Below are 22,131 nucleotides of genomic sequence, written 5' to 3'. Positions count from 1 at the left end.
GGGGGGGGCCATGGGGGACCCCAAGCAGCCCCTTGCAGGCTGGAAGTCTGCCCTCCTGCAAGGAAAAACCCATGGTTTCCCATGTTTTTCTCCTTTAAAGGAGAATCCATTTTTAAAGGATGTTCATGAGCCTTTTGTATATTCTTCCGACCCACTTTTGGGTTGCGACCCACGAGTTGAGAAACGCTGTTCTAGTAGGCACAGATTTCTGCCTATTCTCACCCCCTAAAGCTTGAACCTAATAGTTTCCTCCTGTCCCAAGCCAGTTTCTTCATCCCAGTCTCATTCTCTTTAGTTTGACAGTAAGTCCCTGCCTCTTCCCACATCTCGTCCCATTCTCCTTGCTCACCCAGTCCCCAGGGCCCTGCCCTTTCTGTCCTTTGTTCCCAGTGTTTCCCATTTCCTTCTCCTCATTAAACCTCCCTCTAGACCAAACCATAAAGCATCTAAATCCCTTGCTCACTTGCCTTACTAGCTCCTAAAGTCTCAGCTTCCAACCTCTAACTCTCAAACAAATGCAACCATTTCAAGTACTGAGGTCTCAAATATTTGTCACAATCAACTTTTTCCCTGCTCCCCCAGTACTCGGGTCCCATTTCTGTCTGATCTGAATTGGATTGCTTCTTCCTTCTGGGTCTTAATGCCAGCACCAGGAAGATCATAAGCATGGGAGGAGAAATAGGCCCTAGAAGCCAAAGTAGGGAGCCAAACTCCACTCCACCAGGAGAAGCCAGTGCAGAGAAGGTCCAGTCTTGTTTCTGCTGAGCGGCAGGTGACGTGCTCATCCCCTCTGCTAGGGAGGTTAACACACAGCTGGGAGCAGACAGCATCAATTGTGCTTCAGTTAGGATGGACTCTTCAAACTGGTGGAGCCTCCACTAAGCAGGTGATAACTCATTTTTCAAAGGCAGCACATAAGTCAAACTTACTTGGGAATGGCAAAGCTTTTCATGGGAATGGAAAAGGCAGATCCTTAATATACAATATTCATGTGTCAAGGTCCTTGCTCTAAACTATAGGTGCAGTAGTGCCTCTCAGAGGAAAAAAAAAAGATACCAGATTTTTGTTTAAATCCTGACAAATTTTCCCCACAGGGAAAAAATGTTCCTTAGGCACAGCTGAAATATTTGGACAGGACAGAAATTTTGCCAAAATAAAATTCAGCCCAACTTAGACACCTGGTGGAGAAAACGTCATTGCAACTGTTTAAATTTAGCAAAGTTTATAAACAACTGAAAACCAGGTCGGAGAAGCAATGGGCAGCCTTGACAGCAAATGCTGCCAGCCCTGCCTATATCTTTTACATTGGCTGAATGCAGGAAATGGGATTTCAAGGATCAACGAACCCAGAAGGTGCTGAACAACAGACGTTATAAATCCATCATCTGCACAGAGCAAATAAGAGTGCTGAAAGCAAATTCTTTCAAAGCTGTTCTCAGCACATAAATACATCCACATTTAATTGCTTTGCCACATTTCAAAGATCGCTCGGTTATCCCAAATAGAACAGGACTTCAATTGAAACTTAATAACCCGATTTTGAACTCCATCTCTACCCCCACCTCCCCCCACACGCGCACACTTTTTATGACTATTTTAAGTAAAAAAAGGTGTCCTCGTACACTGGGCTAAAATGAGCGCTGAACTGAGACACTTTTGGATTTGATCCTACAAATGCACACAAGGAGCAAAATGAAAACAGAGCACCTTAAAGAAATGAATTTTTAAAACAGGCACCAAAAACCTGATCTCCCCCCACTCCTTTAATATCATTTACAACATGGGAACTAATCACTTGCAAAATAAATTTTTATCAAAACAGTGCCCCATTACAAAACAGTCCCAAAAGGAGTCCAACTCAAGACTTGCTTTCTTTGACCGAAAGTAACTTTGACAGCTTTTGTGGTTTTGAACACAACAGGCTTCTGTTCTGTTCTTGCAAAAACTAATAAATTTTACCATTTCCTTTCACAAACAAGGGAAATGTTCTACGCTGTTTATTTACTCTCTCGGGCACATGAGAACCATAAAGTGGATGAACAATTTCTAATAGTCATTTACACAAGTCAGCTATTCAGCATTAAGAGGGATAAAGGAAGGAGAAAAGAAAGGGGGTAGTCCTCATGCTCTCATTTGTTTAATTGCAACATATGTTTAATCCCGTTGGCCAGAAGTGTGGCTCAGCGTCCTCTGCCATAAAACCAGCCTCCTTACTCTGTATTTGAAATCAAAGACCCACGTGCCCCCAACATCATATTCAAGTGTTTGGCTTTAGAACTGCAGTTCTCAGTAACCAGACAGCAGCATGTTATCCAGCCAATAAGAGGGATGCTACTTACTTTGGACAAGCCTTTTTTTTTTTAATCCAGACTCCATGGGGGTACCTCAATAAATAAGTTTGTGAACATAATGCAACTGGCTTTTCCACAGGGGAATCAGAAGTAAACTTGATTTTGGGGGTGGGGGGGGGTATAATTAGCTTTTATCCTTTACCTGGAAGATTTAAACTTAAAAATGATGAACAAACAGCAACTTCTGACCACCAATAGAGACCTAGCCACAAACACACTGGGAACACCTAAAATAAATGTCTGTAGAAGTTTGGCCTGAAAATCAAGATCAAGAGGGAAAGCTGTATTTTAAACATCTGTGACTTGTTTTAAGATTGGTAAGAAAGAAAGAGATGACAAAATGAATAACGTACATATGAAATAAATATACTTAAGAAGTGGTACAGTGCAGGACCACAGAGGACTGAAAGTGATAAGGTACCTGATAACTGAATGGCAAATTAACTAGGAAATTGTGGTCCCTCTTTCCCAGCAAGGAAGGTAAAACTGTTTCTATTATTTGTAACATATAGCACATATGCAAAAAATTGCCCCCTTTGAGAAAAGGAAAATTACATGCCCTCAGCTTTATAATTACACCCTGCAGGAAAAAGTGTGAAGCTACAGTAAGATGCATTGTAATCAGTTCTTTATGGTTGTGCTAAGATCACTTGTTGGTATTTTCAAAGGCACCTGTCAACATGGCATTTTTGTAGTTCCAGAATGGGTCTTTTAACCAGTGCTGCGTGATGCTGTATAAAGCCACACGGTACATTCAATCGTACCCTGAACTGCTGGATTTCTCTGCCAAAATTAAAGGCAGGAGGAATGCTAACAGCTTAACATGAAGTCTCAGTAAGAGATACTAATAAGGTTGAATGGGACTAATGCAAAATTCCCACTGGACTTGGTAGCTTTTCTATCAACAACAGGCACTGGATAGGTCCCAAGAATGGCAATTACTTCGAGTTTAACATGTAATTTTACATAAAAGTCATTGCCTCAATTTTGCTTCTGCAGAAATCCTGAAACAAGTCTTCACTTCCTTCTGTACTGATGATTACAAGTTCCTTGCTGGGGCCTCCTCCACATCCTAATGCATCCAGCACCTGCCTTTCAGTACAAAGAAAACTATCAAATCACCATTTGATGCTTGGACAATTCCACTGCTTCCCATTCATTCCCGGGACCAGCTCAAAACTGCCTGTTCTCTCCTTTGTAAGCTTCAAATGCAAGTCACAGAGTGGGACAGACACCAAAACTCTTGTAAGCAGCAAAATCTAATATAAGTTGTGGCTCATATAAAAATAAAGTGCTAGTGAAAGATGTTAAACAACCCCTAGAGAACTAAGTCAGCAATTTATCTCATTAATGAATACAGAACAGGCAGAATGCAAGCTTCATTTGGGATGCCATTATTTCTAATGAGTCACTGTGCTCCAATAATAGCACAGCCGCTGCCAGGGGTCTTATCTACTGATACATACTTTCATGTAATCCACAGGGGGAAAATAAAGGACGGGGAGACAGAGAAAGAGAGAAGGAAAAAAAAAAAGATGTATGAATTAATTCTTACCCATCCCAGAGTCCTTCTTAGTGCCATCTGATATGATGTCCACATGGTCGCTGTCTACATCATAACTGAAGAAATCGTTCAAGTAAGTCTTCGATCTCTGGCCGCCAAATACATATAAACAGCGATTTTTCTAAAGAGGAAGGAAAAAAACCGCATGACTTTTGTACTGTGTTTAAGAAAACAACACTTTAACTAAACGGCTCTCAGTGAAAATCTCCAGAAACAAAACATTAATGAATCAGCAAAATTAGCAATAAGTTGAGCACATTTCCGAGAGGGAGAATTTAGATCAGTTTGACTATTCTGAGGTTTGGTTATGTACAAAACAGAATTAAACTGAACTTAAGATATTTCTGATTCCTACCTAAAGATTCACAATATAAGTTTAATTTGGTGGAGAATTTGTTCTCAAGAATGATACACTTTCAGACCTACTGGACTAATAAATCCTTTAACTTAAAGGTTACACACACACACACACACACACACACACACACACACTGTTTTGTATACTTTGCGTTACTTTACTGAGCAATCCAGTAAAACTTTCCCATATTTAACTATTATGAACTAGTTAAACAGCAACGTCAATTCTGGGCTTGCAACAGGCATTTTCAGGGTAAACGGCTGAAGTCAGACAAGATAACTTCACTACAACACCCAAAACAAGAACTAGATCATAAGACAAATAATCCAGATACAAGTGTATTCATTACAAAAGACGACACAAATGACTAGCCAAGTAGCCAGTTAAGTTATTTCTTTCAAGTTACCCAATTGAAAATCCTTGAGTAGGCAGACTGTTTCTACTTCTTTCGATATAATTTAAGCAGCAAAGAGCTTAAATTTCCATGATGCACTTGTGAAAACATATGATTTTACATTCAACTTTAAAAATGTAAGCACTTACTTAAGTATGTAAGTGTTCAGGTACTGATGTGGGTGTTTTGTGAGCATTACCTAGCAATACTTTCTGGGACTCAGTGCACAATTAAAACAAAAACAAAACAAAAAAAAACCCAACAAAGAAAAAAAAATCTTTGAAAAGCTTTACAAATACCAGCTTTACAAATGCCATTTGGGTTTAACAATTAGTTATCCATTTTCAGTCAGCAGCATTAATTTGACTGTGGTTTTACAGTCTGCATGTCAAACCTGAGACCAGGTAATGGGTATAAAGCACACATATGCTCTCAACCAGGATGCCAGAACACCCTGGGGTGCCACGAGACCCTTTTCAGGGTGCCACACAATATAAGCACCGTTATATGTGTGCCACAACTACACACAATTCACAAGATAAACCCAGAAATTTCAAACAGGAATCCAGTGTCAAAACCATTCCAATTTGTTGTGGTCTTTTGAGGGCTTTGCAACAGCAGAACTGCTCTATTATTTTTCTGTAGTCGAAAAGCACAAGTGACAACTAAGAGCTGACGTGTTCCAAGGGGTGCTTTGAATCTAAAATGGTTAAGAACCACTGGTATATAAAGCAATCTGTTTCAGACCTGAAGTTCATATTTTCACCAAACTTAGGACTTGTCAAGAACAGGGGAATGCAATTACGGAGTGGCAAGGCCATTGATTTATTGCAGAAGTACTCTTACACTTTAATTCCCTATGGGAGCCTACTTATTTTGCATTGCAAGCACTGCTCCATGCTGCTTCCAAAGAATAACCTAACCTACACAAAGGCACTCTGTATGGCATGTGCACCCAGGTGGGAAGCTAGTGCAGAACAGATATGCCACACCAACCATTCTGGGCTACCCCATATTTCATGGATTGAACCTCTTCTTCAATAAAGCTACAGCTGAACATTTATTCGCAGATTTTTTTTTTTTTTTTTTTTTTTTAAGTGCTCAGTAATTCATAACCGAGACCAGATTTTCAAAAACAATGGGATTACATTCAAGTGAATAGGCCAAATTTCCCAGTACTGCTTATTACTTGAAGCTGCTAAAGAACAATGGTAGCTGTTGGTTCCTAACTAACTCTGAAAATGAGGCTCTTATTCACTTAATAAGTTTGCAAATATGTTAACTACTACAGTTAACCATCTTAGTAACTTGCCATATTAGTAGTATACATCACTGAAACAGGGCACAGTATGAAAATGAATTTTTGGTTTGGGGTTGGGGGGTAAAAGCTTCTTCAGACTAGAGTAGACTGATGTCCAGCATCTCACCCCAATAGGGGTACCGTACAATAGCTGTTTAACAGCACAGCATACCACCATAAACAGTTTCACTAACAACAATTGAAAAAAAATAAATAAATAAAAGAAGAACACGGTGAACTTAAATCAATAAAAATATAGCCGAAATGCATGATTTAATACCACAATTCTTCTGGAGTGCGTCAGTGTATAAATGAGCACAGCTGACTTGTATCTTATTTCTCTTTAAATGCTAAGGGCACACTTACCGAATGGAACAACATACAGTGTCCTATCCTGGACTGGATGTCCTCCGGGCCAGCATTACAAGAATCCTCTCTGAGAAGTTTCCATGTCTGACACTGACAGTCAAAAGCAAACAATCCACTGAACTGGGGTTCGCTTGCTCTGCTGTCGTCTACGCTCCCATTACACGTCAAAATTCGACCACCAAATGTGTAGATCATGTGTTTTTCAGAATCCATACACATCTGTAAGAAGCAAGAGATGCTCCATTGAATTAGGAGGCATTTTCATTATGAATATATTAAAAATGAATATCCGTCAATAACAGACCCTTAACTCAAGAAGGCATCCAGTTAAACAGTGCATCTTTTCCATCCCTAATCTACAGAAAATGGAGAAGGAGAATGCAGCTGTCCTGCATTGGTCAGAGGCAGGCCCCTGAAGGCCCCAACTTTACAGCTGGGTTGGATTGCCTGCGTAAAGCGACACCACTGCTTGACATCTTTAGTTGTTCCATTTTCATAAATGAACAGGGCCAACCCCAGGCCACGCTTTAGCCAATTCAAAATACTCAATGGGGTTGCAGTAATTTGGTAAAAGCAAGAAAGAGTAATGTCAATGGCTTCTTTGCTTACTCTTGTGTTGGCAACAACCTTTGACAAGCTGGAGAAGGAATGCTGCCATCTGACAACAGCTAAGGAAGGGGATCGAGATTACTGCCGATTCGCTAAGAACCGCATGCACAGCTATTCTATTGCAAAGCAAGATTTGTTGCCCCATGTTCAACCCTTCATCTGTTTGCTGGTTTCATCCCTATTATTTCTACAACAGAATGGGACATGACCTGGTTGAGGCTTCTAGCTACTACTGCAATCTTGAAATAGCTACAGTTAATCCCTGAAGTCTGAAAAATTCAAGCAGCTAATTTACAGCACTCAAGAGGTGCCCAACAGTACAAATAATGTACTGTGGTCTTCTATCTCCAAGAGCTTATTCTGGTCATGAAGCAACCACCAAGGAAATTACAAAGCAGCAGGGAAGAGTGAGATGCAGGGAAAGGCAGGTGGTCCTTCTGAAGTGAGTTTACATGGCTACTTAGCAAAAACTAGTGCATACGTTGATGAAAAACAAACGTGTACTGCAAGTTACCGGGAGGGTTACAGCTTGGTGGATGAACTGAAAAGGACATTTCTTATATAATGAAGTCTTGAGGGGGTGACATTTTCAGGGGAAATGGATACGAGTACCAAGGCTAGCACTGAATAATTTCTCCTTTCCGACAGTATCTCTCGTGTGGATTTTATTCATTCTCCTTTTCAAACAAAACTGTATGCCAGGATTACTGTCAGCAGGAACACGTATCCAGTTTAGCACACCTGCAGACTCGTGTGGCAACCAGAAAACTGCCAGACATGGGGAGGATGGTACCTGCAAGTATCTTAAATTGCTTCTATAGCATAGCTCTGAGAATACTGCTGGTTACACACTGCAGAGTCAGGAGGTACAGCTCAAAGGGGGGAGTTTTGTCCTTGAAAAATGCATAGCGCCTCTTATTTCTTAAACCCAAGATATTCAAGTTTGGAAGATTATTTCTTAAGTACCCAACTGCAAAACAGTCTAACATAAAAGCATCAAAACATTCGTTCTGCATTTCAATTCTGACCTGTGCGATTTTCAAGAAAAACTGGCACCTAGTTCTAACATCTCCAAAATATACCGAGGTAGACCACATAGTTACAGAAACCATTTAAGTCCTTTCAAGTTTTGGGGGTTTTTTGCAATACCTTTGTGCATCGTAACATTCAGCACCAATTATGGTGTGCAGGGTTGTGTGACCTCAGTAACAAGAGCAATTATTTCCCACTGACTAGACAACACTATGCATCAGTTCAGCAAGATCAGTTCCCCTAAACACTGGTGCCTGGTTAGTATCTTAACATGGAGAAACAAATAACTGCAAAAAAAATGTATAGGATAGGGTTTATGGTTCCTTTGTTGCAACGCAGAACTTTTAGGAGACAAGAATTCCTGATAAGGAGCTGTCAGTCGCACTACCTGATGCCAGCACGTCTTTCAATGGGCTGTGTTCAAGAATGCAATACAAAGCCTGAAAAGGTAGCAGTCACGATATGTAAGCAACTGTCCTAAATTTGTGTGTGCACCTAACCTGATGATCAAACACGAGTTTGGGTCCTCCATCTGCTGCCGTGTCTTCGCTAAGTAACATCCAAATGTTCGTATCGATGTCATAGCGGTAGAAGTCACTTTTCAGAGATTTACTGTTCCTCACAGAGGAATCCAGGTAACGTCCCAGTGTGTATATCTGCCTTCGCTGAATATCGATGCACATCTTGTGACAAGATCTGGCACTGGGACCATTCTATTTAAAAAAAAAAAAAAAAAAAAAAAAAAAAAAAAAAAAAAAAAAAAAAAAAAGTGGAGGAAAAAAAACCAGAGTGAACAATACATTTTTCATTGTCATCATAGATATATCGGTTTGCCGAGTCAGGATAACTAGAGTACTTAGCAACTAGTGTATATCTTTTGACTTTTAATTGAAGTCGGTTTTAAACAGTACGTAAATTATTGTATTTGCCCCTAGTAGAATGCTCTGCCATGCAACGCATGCTATTTTTATACTGCGAGGATCCATTTTGCTTTAGACATGATAATCTAATAATAGATCTTTCCTCAAGACTTACGATCTCCAGTCTTTTCAACAGTTTACTTAGAAAAAGCTGAAAGCTGCTTCCTTAGAACTGCTTTTCAGATTATACGGAACTTAATTAAAATGACAGTAGCTGGCACATTCAAGGTGCAAGTTCATGCAAGCTAACCTATAAACAGTTACGATGGAAGACTATCTAATACACCATTATAACCCTGCAGAGAACGACTATACAATCTTACTGTTCTGTGCTTTCTAATAATCTCTAGGCATTTGCGTAAGCGACCACATCTTGTACCAGACCTGGAAGTAAAAAAAAGAAACTATCCTTTCCATTTAGATAAAATAAATACATCCTCCAACAAAAATAAAAATTTGCTTCTGCAAAAAATGCAAGTAGAGAGCAGATAGTTTGGCATGTAAATTTTCCCTTCTTAAAAGTTCTGCAGCTATAGAAGCTATTCATGTCTACTGTAGCACCTACCTCTACTCTAGTATCTACTCTTTCATCTCTACTCTAGTATTTCATACAGGACAATTAGGAGTTATTATTCAGTGTTCTATGACACCGATATAACCAGCTTATGGCTGACTGGGCCCACTAGTAAGTTAAAATATCTTTCCAAAAAATCTCAAACATAAATCTATGTTCTACAAGTTTGTATCAAGAAATACTCCTAAAACTACTGGTGAAATGTTGAAGAGCACAAAATGAATCTGTCTCAGCCTTTTAGAGAGGAATAAGTGAACACAAAATGGAAAGACTGTTCTGAACCAAGAGTTTAACACTGCTGTATTCAGATTCAAGAATTCAAGTTCTTTGTGTGAAACAAAGTTAGCATGATAGAATTTAATTTTATGAAACTCTAAATTGCAGGAATTGCACCAAACTGCCTACTTATTTATTTATTTTTAAGTGGTACATTACTGTGTCTGAATTATGAATGGCAACCTTCTGGGAATTATAGACATACAGAACCCTGCTACACGTACAAATTAAAGCTGGATGGAAGCCAGTTATAGAGTTGTTACATTTTCAAGCACTAAACTTTATAGCTGGTTGGCTCTTTTTATAGCTGGACCATTCTTTTTATCATGTGATAATTTTCAAATGTAGCTGGCATAAATTTACTGTGCAATTAACCAGTTAATGGTATGATAATTATTTTGCACTTGTGGCCAGTCTAAATTTATTTATTCCATGTTAACTGCGCCATATATGTAACATGTAGCAGGGGCTTAAGTAGCCTAAAGTCACTAATATGCAGTAAGATAAAACATTTTTTCTTTTAAAGTGACAGAATTACAAAGAACATCTTCGCAACACAGCCCTGGGGCCCCTGACATGTTCACTGGAAGGCAGGATGGGATGCGATTCACAATTACACCTCCTGCCATGCCCCATGCAATCATAGAAGGCGTGACTATGGGATCAGTGATCAGATGCCATTTGCACCATACTGCTGGTCCCAGGCTCTCCCTGCAGTTGCAAGTTGGGCACCTGATGATCACCTGACCGTTGGCTAGCTCCAGGGATCCAAGGGGCTGGTCTGAGTCCTGATGATGTCCCTAGATCAACTGACTGTTGGCAGATCAGAACCACGCCAGGCCTCAAGCCCCTGGGATTTGAATCCCCAAGCACCCCCTTTCAGCTGAAAGCAAATTGGAACAACCTGGGGACTAGAACCCCTCAGTGGTCACAGTCCAGGTGACAGTCAGTTGATCAGAGCCACTTTGGGGCTTGAGAGACAGTCAGCAGCAGCAACTGCCTTGGGGCTCAACCCTCCAGACAGCAGATCAGAACCACCCCAGGGGTTCCAGACCCAGAGCAGTCCCAATCAGCTGATCCCTGGCAGGACTGGGACCACAGAAGGAGGTTTCTTGACTGGCAGGGACCGCTCCACAACTTAAATCCCAGTGCCGTCCCCGCCAGTCCATGGCAGGTCCGGATGGCGAGGAGGCTGGAACACTGGAGTGGTCCCAATCCTGCCCTGGATTAGCTGATTGGGTCTACTCCAGGACTCATGCCCAAGGATGGTCCCTGTCACGCATTCAATTTAAGGCATAACGGAAACCAGCCACAAAGTTATTACACATACTGTGCAGTAACTTTGTAGCTGGTTTCCCATCTGTTGTTCCATTAAGCCCCTGAGTGTGTGGCCAGTTTACACTTTAAGATGTGACTAACTGGTTAATGATGTCTTCAGTGCAGCATCTGCTTGAGGCCTGAAAGGCAGTAGGGTTCACTGCCTCCTTGTCAAAGGTAAAATGCCCTTATCACATCCCTGCTCTGGCTATATTTCAATCCTATGAACCTTTTTCCTCCTTGTTCCCCCACGTTCATTTGAGGAAGATGAGAGAGAAAGGAGGGGAAAAGAACTGAGGCTTGTTTTCTGAACAAACTGATAACAGCAGCTTCAAGAACAGCTGAACTGGAACAGAAGGGGTGGCGCTTCCACGGAAAATACTGAGTTTTTATGCTCAATAAAAGGGTGTCCTCAACCACGGACAAGGAGGTCATGCCAGCACACGGAGAAAAAGGCCATCTCTGGAATAAACAGCTGTGACACTTATGGATGCTCTCTGGCAAGGAAACAGCAGAACATCTGCCTTGGCAAAGAGGTTATTTAGGTAGACTGTTAAGATTGGCCTGCATTTGAAATTGGTGCTTTATGGATCTTCCATTCAGTGCGTCACTGGCCTGAAAATTACTTGCAAGGCCAGGTCTTGATGATTCAAGTGCCATTTTTTGCTTTTACAATAAAGGCTGCTCATAAAAACTAAATCAATCTAGTTCAGATTAATACAGTACTCTAAAAGATTTGGCCTACACTAATTTCACCGAGATGCTGAATACAATTATTATAGAGACACAAATAATACAGCGATCCTAGCAAAAGCGTCTGACCCCCAAAGCTTTTTGCAGTCTAAGCAGTCATAGCTGAGGAAGCTTTCACAGATTTTGACACGGGCACAGAGAGTTTCTACGATTTACCCACTTGCACAAAGTCTGCAGCAGAGCAAGAAATTGCATTGAGCTTTTCTTATTTCCAGATCAGGGCCTTGGCTATAAGATCGCTTTCCTTTCAAATTATGTTTTGCTTGAAAGCACAAATGGAAATGATCCCCTTAACATCATACGTATTAATTTCTTGCCACTTGTTCCAAGACTAAAGGAGTTGTCTTCTGAGCAGTACAACCACATACGCACACATGTACCCCCCACCCCCAAACTATTTTATTCTAATCATTCAAATGCAATACAAAGGACTAAAGTACTCAGTGCTCGATCACGTCTCAGGCTATTTTAAGGCTTACTAGTAAAAGGGGATTAACTGAGAGCTCCGATTCCTCTTTCTATCTATTCAGAAAGGAGGCACAATGCAAACTGTCCCTTGCAACGTTTCAACCGTGACCTTGTCATTTTGTAGAAGAGGCATTTCCCTACCTTGGACTGCTTTTTCTAGCTTAAGACCATTCCCGTTTCCTTCTCCCAGCTAGCAGAGGCTTTAGGTTTTTTATTATTAGTATTCTCCAAGAGCCAAATCATGTGTACAGAAGTGTTACCCGCAGCTGACTAAAGCTACAATGAACTCAATCGAAGCTTCCAATCTGTTCGTTTGCAAATATTTGCTAATGAGGAAAATAGCTCCTTTAAGATGGCTTTAAGCAATGCTGTACATAGTTTTGAAATCAAAGAGAGTGGAAAGCACTAAACCTGCACTTGCCTGAAGGCTACTAAAAATGCGCCTCCATGCGTCATTTTTAATATTAGCATACTTCAGTGCGAGAAACACAAGGTCCATTTATGAGGAGAGACACGTATAGAGACTACGGACAAAAAACGAGTAAGACGCTTTCAGCAACATGTGATCAAATGAATAAAGAGCCTGTGGGCAGTTGAGAACGTTCATCCAAAGAAGTCTACTTCGCGTAGCTACAATAGCAGGCCTGTTGTCCCGACAAAGAAAGCACTAGAGCAGTTCCCCTTGGAGAGCGACTTACTGAATTCAAATGGGAAGAGTTGGTCGATTCCGGACGTATTGAAAGAACTCGACCCCTTATTTATTAAGCAACAAGTGAGAAAAAGCAACTGCAGCGGATCTGCCTTTCCTTGCAAGCAGCAACGGAAGAGATCAAGTGTGGTTAAATGGCTATGGAACACAAGTTTTCCAGGGCTCGACTGGCCTGATATTCCAGGAGTCAAGGTTACATGGACAATTAGCTGCCGCTGAAGCTCCAACCCTTCTGGAATAGAGACCAAAACTGCTAACATGGAGAACAGGCTAAATACCCGACGCTCACGTTGACGCGCTAGCTTGCATCGGCATGCACTGCCGACAAAGAATTCCCCTTGCATCAATGGGAGAACGGAAAGCTTCATCGTAAGCCCTCTACACCATGCTCTTGTGAAAGTAATTTGACTGGAAGAATACATGTGAGAAAAGTTTCAACTAATTTTTATTCATCACAGCCTCCAACTTAGGGAAGATACAAGGCATCATGCCCTTGACGATGAAACAAGGAAAGTAAGAGGAACAGAAAACATGAAGTAACCCTAAAAATGGACTACTACTTTGAAATTTTTTAATTGGCTTTACATGTAAAAGACATGTAGGTTGTAGCCGTGTTGGTCTAAGGACATACGCAGACATGGGGTAAATCCAATATCTTTTATTAGAGTTTTTGAGTTGGTCTGAAAAAGGATATCGGATTTACCTAAAGAACCTTGTCTACTTTTACATGTAAAATGTGTTTTTACTGAACTTCTCTCTCCTCCTTGCCTTAGTTTTAAATCAATTCTCTTGCAAAAGGGTTAGCACAAGTGTATTGCTAGCTTTGTTAGTGGCAGCTCCAAATGAACAGGTTGACTAGTGTAGTAGAGACAACTATGAAATACTCCCATCACAGTTTTGACTAGATGCCAGAGAAGTTAATGTCTACTGACATTCAGCCTACAAACATTCAGAACTGACAACAAATGCTGGCTTGGAAACTCCCTCAATTTTCATACAACTTCTGGTGTACAAACTGGAGAAAAACAAGATCTCCAAGTAAATAGTGCGACTAGGCTAACCTCCCATTCACAAGGCAGGCAATCTGCTTTTCCTTTTGACCAGTCCTTTCTCTCTGAACCAGGGAAATAAGGGTTTGCAAAGAGAAGGAACAACATGGTTTCTTCAATCACTGATGACACAATTTCAAAACAGCGTAAGCATGCCAGCATGGAAAACCCGCCCGAGTCTCAGCCATGGGCTCTGGTCCTATACCACACCAATTCCAGTACCTTGACTGGAAAAAAATCATTCTTTAACTGGTTTAAATGAAGGAACTGAATTTTTATTTCATTTCATCTTCAAAATGCATACATGCAAATCTTCAAATAGAAGCATCAGAGCTGCTTTTTACTAGGGGTGTGCGAAGCGGGCCCTATTCGGTTTGGATTCGGCTTCGGCCAGAATCAGGGACAGCGATTTGATTCGGCTGAATCCGAACCTGAAGATTCGATGCCAATTCAGAGAATCAGCAATTCTTCCATACACAGTGTTTAAATGTTTTTTCTACATACCTCAAGGTACCAGGCGGTTCGTGAGTGCTGCAATGCTGGGGCATATGGAGCATCCCACAGGAGTGCAGGGGGTGCCCTCCATGTGCTCCAAGGCAAGCCCAGAAGTGTACTGGAAGTACTTCTGGTCCACTTCCAGGTCCACTGGGGAGTGCACCAGCTCCCGTCCCCCCCCCACCCCCCCGCTTGGCAGTCAGCTGCGGGGGGACCCTGGGTGTCCCCCCAAACCCAGGAGGCACTAGTTGCCAAGCCAGAGCATGGAAAGGGCCCCCAGTGTGCTCCTCGGCGGACCCAGAAGTGGTCAGGAAGTGCTTCTGGTCCACTTCTGAGTCAGCTGCCAAGCACACTGGGGAGCCCGCCGTGCTTCTGTGGGATGCTCCATGCACCCCAGCACCGCAGCATTCACGAGCCGCCTGCTACCTAGAGGTATGTAGAAAAACATTTAAAGCTGCTTCTATGTCCAAATTGCTGAATCGATTTGGAGAGATTAAAGAGTCCTCTGGTTCCATTTAGATTTGGAGATTTGGCCGCTGAATCAATTAGGGACCAAAGCTTCGCACAACCCTACTTTTTATGCTGATACATTGGCAGAAGAAAGAGGCAATTATCCTGCAATCATGGAACCATAGGGTCGGAAGGGACACCAAGGATAATCTATGGTCAGACCCTGAATCTCTCGTGAACATTTGCCCTTTAGATAAGTGCACTCTAACAAAAGCCTAATTCTTGAAGCACCCTATTCTCATTACAGCCTTTACTGAAATTTCCTAAATGCATACAAGAGGTCTCTTAAAAGCCTTAAAGTGAGACTTTTGCCAGTAATTCTGCAAAATGTCTGGTAACTGCAGACATCAAACACTACATACCTGAATCAATGGATTACATACTGACTTTTATTAGGTCCATTTTGCATGGGATAGTGCATACGGGTGCACTGGGACATTATCCAGTGCTTTGTCCAATTCAAAAAGTTGGGAAGTCACCCCTTGAGAACTTCAGTTAAAATGGGTGCGTCAGATCTGTGGTCGGCTTTACTGAAAAGCTTAAAGATATCAGACTGTAGGAATCAGAACTCCTGGTAGAAGTGATATCTTTTATTAGAACAATTAGATTTTTTTTTTTTTTTTTTAAAGGCTTTATTTGCAAGCTTTCGGGCACACAACTTTCCTCAGGCACAGGAGAAATCAAAGATTGTAAAATTTCTCCTAGGTGGAAATGAAAAGTCATATTAAACTGTAAACACTTAAAAGACTCAGCTATGCCAACTGTCAGAGTAGCACCTAGCGCTGTCTTGAGTCATCCAATATGCCAAGACTGGAATATGGAAACAACATAATACATTTTGAAACGAGCTTAAAGTAAATGTGATCATAAGCTTGACATATTTTTTTTAAATTTTATGCACATATTTTCCTCTCAAGGTCTTCAGCTTTAGTCTAACCTTGCCTCAAGTAATCCCAGAAATGGCTTCAGAGACTTCCAGTATTTGACATATTTAAATCTAGATATAAGTTTGCTCAACTTGGGGGTTGTGCTGTTTTAGCTCTGTAAATTCATACTGGGCTCCAAAAGAAAAGCCTTGTTCTAAATTAATCTATCATATCATTCAACTGTGGCTATTAACATAAATTGACAGGTCTATCTGTGTTCTTCCAAAGAAAAATTCTGCAACTGGAGTTTAGTCAGCAATTCTGTTCATTAAGTATGAAACAAAATACAAGTTATCATCCTCCTCTAGACCTGCACTGGCTCTGCAAGGTCAACAAAAGGAGAGAAGTAAATTTTTCTCTCAAGGGGATGCTCTACGGTGAGCAAATCAATCACTTAAAATCACAGAAAATTCAGGTTGGACGGGACCTCAGGAGGTCACATCTAGTCCAACACCCTGCTCAAAGCAGGACCATCCCCAACTAGATCATCCCAGCCAACGCTTTGTCTAGCTGGGCCTTAAAAATCTCCAAGGATGGAGATACCACCACCTCTCTGGGTAACCTGTTCCAGTGTTTTACTACCCTCCTGGTGAGAAAATTATTTCTGATATCTAACCTAACCTTTCTGATATCTAACCCCCCTGCATGGAGTTGAAGGCTGCTATTCAATCGCCTCTCAGTCTCCTCTTCTCCAGACTAAATAAGCCCAGTTCCCTCAGCTTCTCTTCATATGCCTCAGCCCCCTGACCGTTGGACTCTCTCCAATTTGTCCACATCCTTTATGGAGTGGGGGGCCCAAAACTGCACACAATACTCCAGATGTGGCCTCACCAATGCTGAACAGAGGGAGTTAATTACTTCCCTTGACCTACTGGCAACACTCCTACCAATGCAACCCAGTATGCCATTAGCCTTCTTGGCAACAAGAGCACGCCGCTGGCTTATATTTAACTTATTGTCCACTATCAGCCCCAGGTCCTTTTCTGCAGAGTTGCTGCTCAGCCAGTCAGCCCCAGCCTGCACCAGTGCATGGGACTACTCCGTCCTAAGTGCAGGACTTTGCTCTTGCCCTTGTTGAACCTCATAAGATGCCCTTTGGCTCACTCCTCCAATTTGTCTAGGTCACTGAATCCTGCCCTCCAGCATATCTACTACTCCCACCAGCTTGGTGTAATCTGCAGACTTGCCAAGGATGTACTCCATCCCATCTTCCAGACCATTGATGAAGATACTGAACAACACCAGCCCCAGGAATGACCCCGGGGCACTCCAGTTCATACCAGCTGCCAACTAGACTTCAAGCCATTGATTACTACCCTTTGAGCCTGATGCTCCAGCCAGTTTTCTATCCAGTTGTTTGATCCCAACTGCATTTTGAAGGGTTAAATATCTTCCAGTACCTTTAAGTAAAGAATATGAAAGGTTTAGGGAAAGCAAGACTATCAAGATACATCTTCAGATTAAACAAGTGGGAAGAGTTGGGGTCCTGCTCTTAACCCAGAGAGAGGATAGAGCTGTTACTAACTATGCTGTACATTTTATTGATAATATGGAAAGTTCTGCTGAATTATTAGAGTTGAAATAAAACTAAGAGCATTATCCAGTGACTAGGGCAAAAGCAAGTCCAGGTATCAAGAGATCAGGTTTCCATTCTAATCTTCTGTCCATGGTTATACATGTTGTAAATTAGTCTTTATGCCTAAATTCCCATCCCCATTTTACAGATAAGGGCACATCCCTATCTACCCGGCTAGTCAGGAGAATAAACAGTAATACAGAGGGAGGCACTGACATGCTACGGTAACAAGGTGCTCAAGCACTTTAGATGCATGGGCCTACCAGTCTATCATGGGATCTACTGATCTGTCAAGGTTACTGCACCCTCCAGCAGACTTCCTAAACTAGGTGCAGTGTCACTATGCCTATACAACCATCTGGGCAGGCTAATAAGCATGGATGCTCAGCAGTGTTCATTAGCCTGCCCCAACCTAATTAGCTGTTCAGTGGCGCCACGCACATAACTACACTGCTTCTAGTCCAGGAGGCAGTCCACCCAGAGGAATGCAGTATGCCCAAGGGCAAAGCCACCAGGGACAGCAAGTTTATCACACAGGCATCCCTTACATCTCCAGTAGCAACCAACGCCAGATGCTGGTGACAAAATCCAAAACATGTCCACAATCCCCAACTGTGCAATGCCAAGAAAATGCATGGTATTTTATGAAAAACCTACTGACTGGGCTAATCCACTTCATAAAATTAACCATGCTTTTTAAGGACTAACCTAGGAAGCATTTTCAAAAAAAATGTACATGCCAGCATCCAAAGGACAGAGGGCTGGAAGAGGCTTCACAAGCTATCAATCTCCTGTGTTTGCAAGCAATCATTTATCCAATCCACTCCCCCCTTGCACACCACAGTCAAGATGTCTTATGAAAAGAAAACCAGAACACACTTTATAGCACGTTGCCAAAGAGGGCATTGCCTCTCAAATACCTAATCTGCTCCTATAACAAGCCAGAAACGATCGTAATTCAACTCATCGGGTTTTGGGTCTGCTCAAACAATTAAAGGGTTACTATGCACCACCTTAGCAACATGCAGTCTTGGCATGCTCCACTAAAAAAAACACAACAAATTTGTGTTTACTTTGCATGTTTTAAATAAAATGCTCACACTGAAAGAGATGCGTAATAACAAAGTAGAGAGGAGCCAATTCCCCCTTTTCCAAGATTTGGCATCTTGGCTACCTTGAGGCAAAGACATTTTGAAAATAAAGAGGTTTTAGTTCGAAGAAAGAAAAAAAAATAGTGTGTTGCATGCATATTGAACCAGATGAGAAAGCTCTGAAGCAAGCCTGGACATTGTTCAAAAGTCAGGGGAATAAAAACAAAGAACAGCTGACGACTTCTCCCTTCTTGGTGCCTTAGAAGACCGAAAGGAATGTGAACACAGTCTCCAGTATAAAGTTCAAAAATGATGTGTTATGACGTAAATGATGTTGTCCAAAAGCAAACTAGGACATTTAAAAGGATGAGGACATTAAAAAAACAAAACAAAAAACAAACACCTCCCCCCTACAATTTCTTCTGCCTCCATTTCCAAAGTCAAGCTGTCATGCAAGCTGCTTTCTTCCTGCTTTACACCCAACTGCAAAGATTCACTGGTCCCATTCTCCTGCAACTGTGCATATTCCAGCAAATTTAAGGCATGCTCTATTTACATTTTCCTGGAGACTGAAGAGATAGTCATCCACAGATAGGCCCTTAAGAAACGGAGAGATGAGAGCATATTATTTGCGATGATGCCACCCTTTTCCAAATTTATCCTGCTTTTCTAAATTTAGAAGTTGCCAGTGCTTGGTGTACTAAACCAAGACAAAAATGAGAACATTTCTCCCCATAATGGTGATACAATCCCAGATTCATTCAAGGCAACATTTCTGATCACAAAGGATTTTACTGCAGGTCAAACTCTGTTGGTTATGCCAAGAGGTCCCACCATACAAACTCATCTCAGAAGGCACATTAGGCCCCTCGGAGCCCAACACAGAGTCCTAGTAGAAGAAAAAGCAGCTACTGCTTTTTCATAGTAGTATAAAGCGCTTCCTTTAAGCCTATTAGCCCCAAACTATAACTTAAACTGGATGTTGGATAACTGCTGAAGAATGAAGTAAAAAAGCACTTCCACCTCACTAACGGCCACCTGAAAGATCTGGAAGTCTCCCTTCATATTCATACAGAGGAACACAGACATATTGCAATGGTAAAAATCAGGAAAATTTAATGTCTTTCATGGTTTAACAGCAATGCAAGGCAAAGGTGCATCTCAACTCCAAAGTCTGCCCTGATTGCTATCAACTCTGCAAACATGCCACAAATAGATGAGCATATGTGAACATGCAACATGAATGCGCACAACCCATACCTATCCTATTTTCATTATAAAAAACAAACTTGAAATAATAGCATTGCAGCTATTTCAAAGTGTGATCAAGATATAAAGAGGAGCTACACAGCAGTAGGAATATGGAAATTAGAAGATGTGCTTTTAAACTGACGTGGAAGTACATTACGTCAAATCTCCAATTATGTTCAATTGGTCTGGCTAAAAAGTTGTGGCATTTAGGATTTGCTCCAAGTATGCAATCAGAAAGAATCCTTCCTTGTTATTTTCCACAAAAAGCCAAGAGTTTTGGTGGAAGGGGTGGGGGAAGAGGGTTTTTTTTTAAAACACATTTCAGGATATTGGTATACAATTATTTTTTTGCTGATAAATGACCACTGATGTCTAGACACAAGTGAGGAGGTGAGGATGGAGAGATCTTTCATTCAGATAGCAAATACGGTATTTTTGCTTTAGCTAATCTACTTACAAGTACCTTCCTATGCAGCTAAATAGGTTTAGTCATTGCTAAAGTCCTTTCTGGGCATCTGACTCAGACATGCAGGAACAAGATTAAATTCAGAGGCCGCTTTTAGCACACAGTTGATTTGTTTATCTGCTTGGCTTGATGACAGGGAGAAAAAGCAAAGGAAACAATTGAAAAAAAATAAGCTAGTACCATACAACACAACCTTCTTTAGTCTTTTTTCATATGTACATTCAAATTATTCTTCTGTCTTTACCTTTTGACCATTCAATTATTGATAGGCTCCGACAAATGACAGCATTACAGCGACTAAGAGGTAAATAAATGTTACCAAGGCCTTCTCTTCTGTCCCCCAGGGGGCACTGAAGGATTGTTCCAAGTCAGTTAGATACCTACGTCACCGCTGTACACATGCACTAAAAATATTCCCCACTTCCACTGGGAAAGTACTGAGTCTCTCACTTGAATATCAAACACCTCCGAGACCAGAATGCCCGATTCTTAGAAGGAAATCACAGCACAGCCTTTGCTCGGGTACCTTGCTTGGTGCTAACACGCTTGCTCAAGAGTCAGCAAAGGGCCAAGGTAATCGGTTCAGTCAGAGGCAAACCAGTCCCTCCAATCCGGCCACTGCTGCTACTGCTTCCCCCTGGTGTTGAATTGCTGCACCTATGAGACACGGCCACCACCTAATAGCACAGAGTCCTCACGAAGCGACAAGTGTTACTTCTGCCAAAATGCGGCTGGACAGTCAGGCCTGATGATCCACGCACCATAAATTGCTACCTCCTGATCCTGCCAATTAATCAGCCAATGATAGAGCTGTGAGGAATTTCCCAAAAAAAACCGGGTTTTTTTGGAAGACATGAATGTATCAAAACCTATGCTTTTTGTAGGAAACCAGCAGTTTAGGTGAGATATTAGGAAAATATATCTAGCTTCACATGGGATTACTGGTTAAAACTAGATGGGGGTGAAAGAGAACCCTGGAGGTCAGGGCTCGGGTGCAACGTGCCAGAATGGCAGCACACCTTAAACCCGGGTTTCCCATCCCAAACAAATGCCCTAACAGGATTATTCACTGTCCATGCAGGGCCTAGCAAATAGGCTTCTGGGTACGTGACTAGAACTCCAAGGTGCTACTGTGATGCAAATAAATATTCTGGCATGGGGAGGCAAAGGGGGAGACACACCCTCTTCCTCCTCCCTTGACAATTTCTAAAAGGTCTTTACTTTGTCCAGATGCAGAACAGATTATTTTTCCTTCTAATAAGAAAAAGCATTCATTCCTCTACCAACTTAATCGCATCCCTTTCGGAGACGGCTGTCAAAGAAGTTGAGACAACTGCCATGATATCCAAAAGTCTTTGATCATTATAGCCCTTGTCAATCTGAAAATAGGCCTGGCCTTGGCACCGACACCATGCTGATCAATACTTTCCTTGATATCTGTACCCATGTTGGCATTATATCTAGTCAACCACCTAAGCCCACTTGACCACATGGTGTTTCTGACTGATCACCTGATGGTGGACTACCACACTCTGGGGGGCGTGCTGAAGGAGATGGGCGCACAGGTGGTTTTCTCTTGTGTCCTACCAGTGAGCGGACGTGGAAGACAGCATGCGACGTGCATTGCAGAGACCAACTGGCAGCTTCGGGAACGGTGTCTCAAGGTGGGCTTTGGTTTCCTCAACAACGACCCGCACATCACGACAAGAGACATGCTGAGGTGGGATGGGCTCCACCTTTCCCCTAAAGGTAAGCGTGTGTTTTCTTCTAGGT

General features: G+C 41.8%; 1 protein-coding gene across 2 annotated transcripts in view; it reads right to left on the bottom strand.

Moving 5' to 3' along the window:
• The window catches only part of MKLN1 (muskelin 1), a 173,930-nt gene that overhangs the window by 48,671 nt on the left and 103,128 nt on the right, over positions 1-22,131 (bottom strand). For both annotated transcript variants that reach the window (XM_019509617.1, XM_019509618.1), the window contains 3 exons: positions 8,478-8,690; positions 6,334-6,555; positions 3,907-4,036 (listed from right to left, as the gene is read on the bottom strand). In XM_019509617.1, the coding sequence (XP_019365162.1) occupies positions 3,907-4,036; positions 6,334-6,555; positions 8,478-8,690 (565 nt within the window). The remainder of the gene's footprint in view (positions 1-3,906; positions 4,037-6,333; positions 6,556-8,477; positions 8,691-22,131) is intronic.

The sequence above is a fragment of the Gavialis gangeticus genome, unplaced genomic scaffold (genome assembly GCF_001723915.1).
Source record: "Gavialis gangeticus isolate Ggan-Ray unplaced genomic scaffold, GavGan_comp1, whole genome shotgun sequence".
Classification (NCBI taxonomy): Eukaryota; Metazoa; Chordata; order Crocodylia; family Gavialidae; genus Gavialis; species Gavialis gangeticus.
This window is presented reverse-complemented; position numbering and strand designations above follow the sequence as displayed.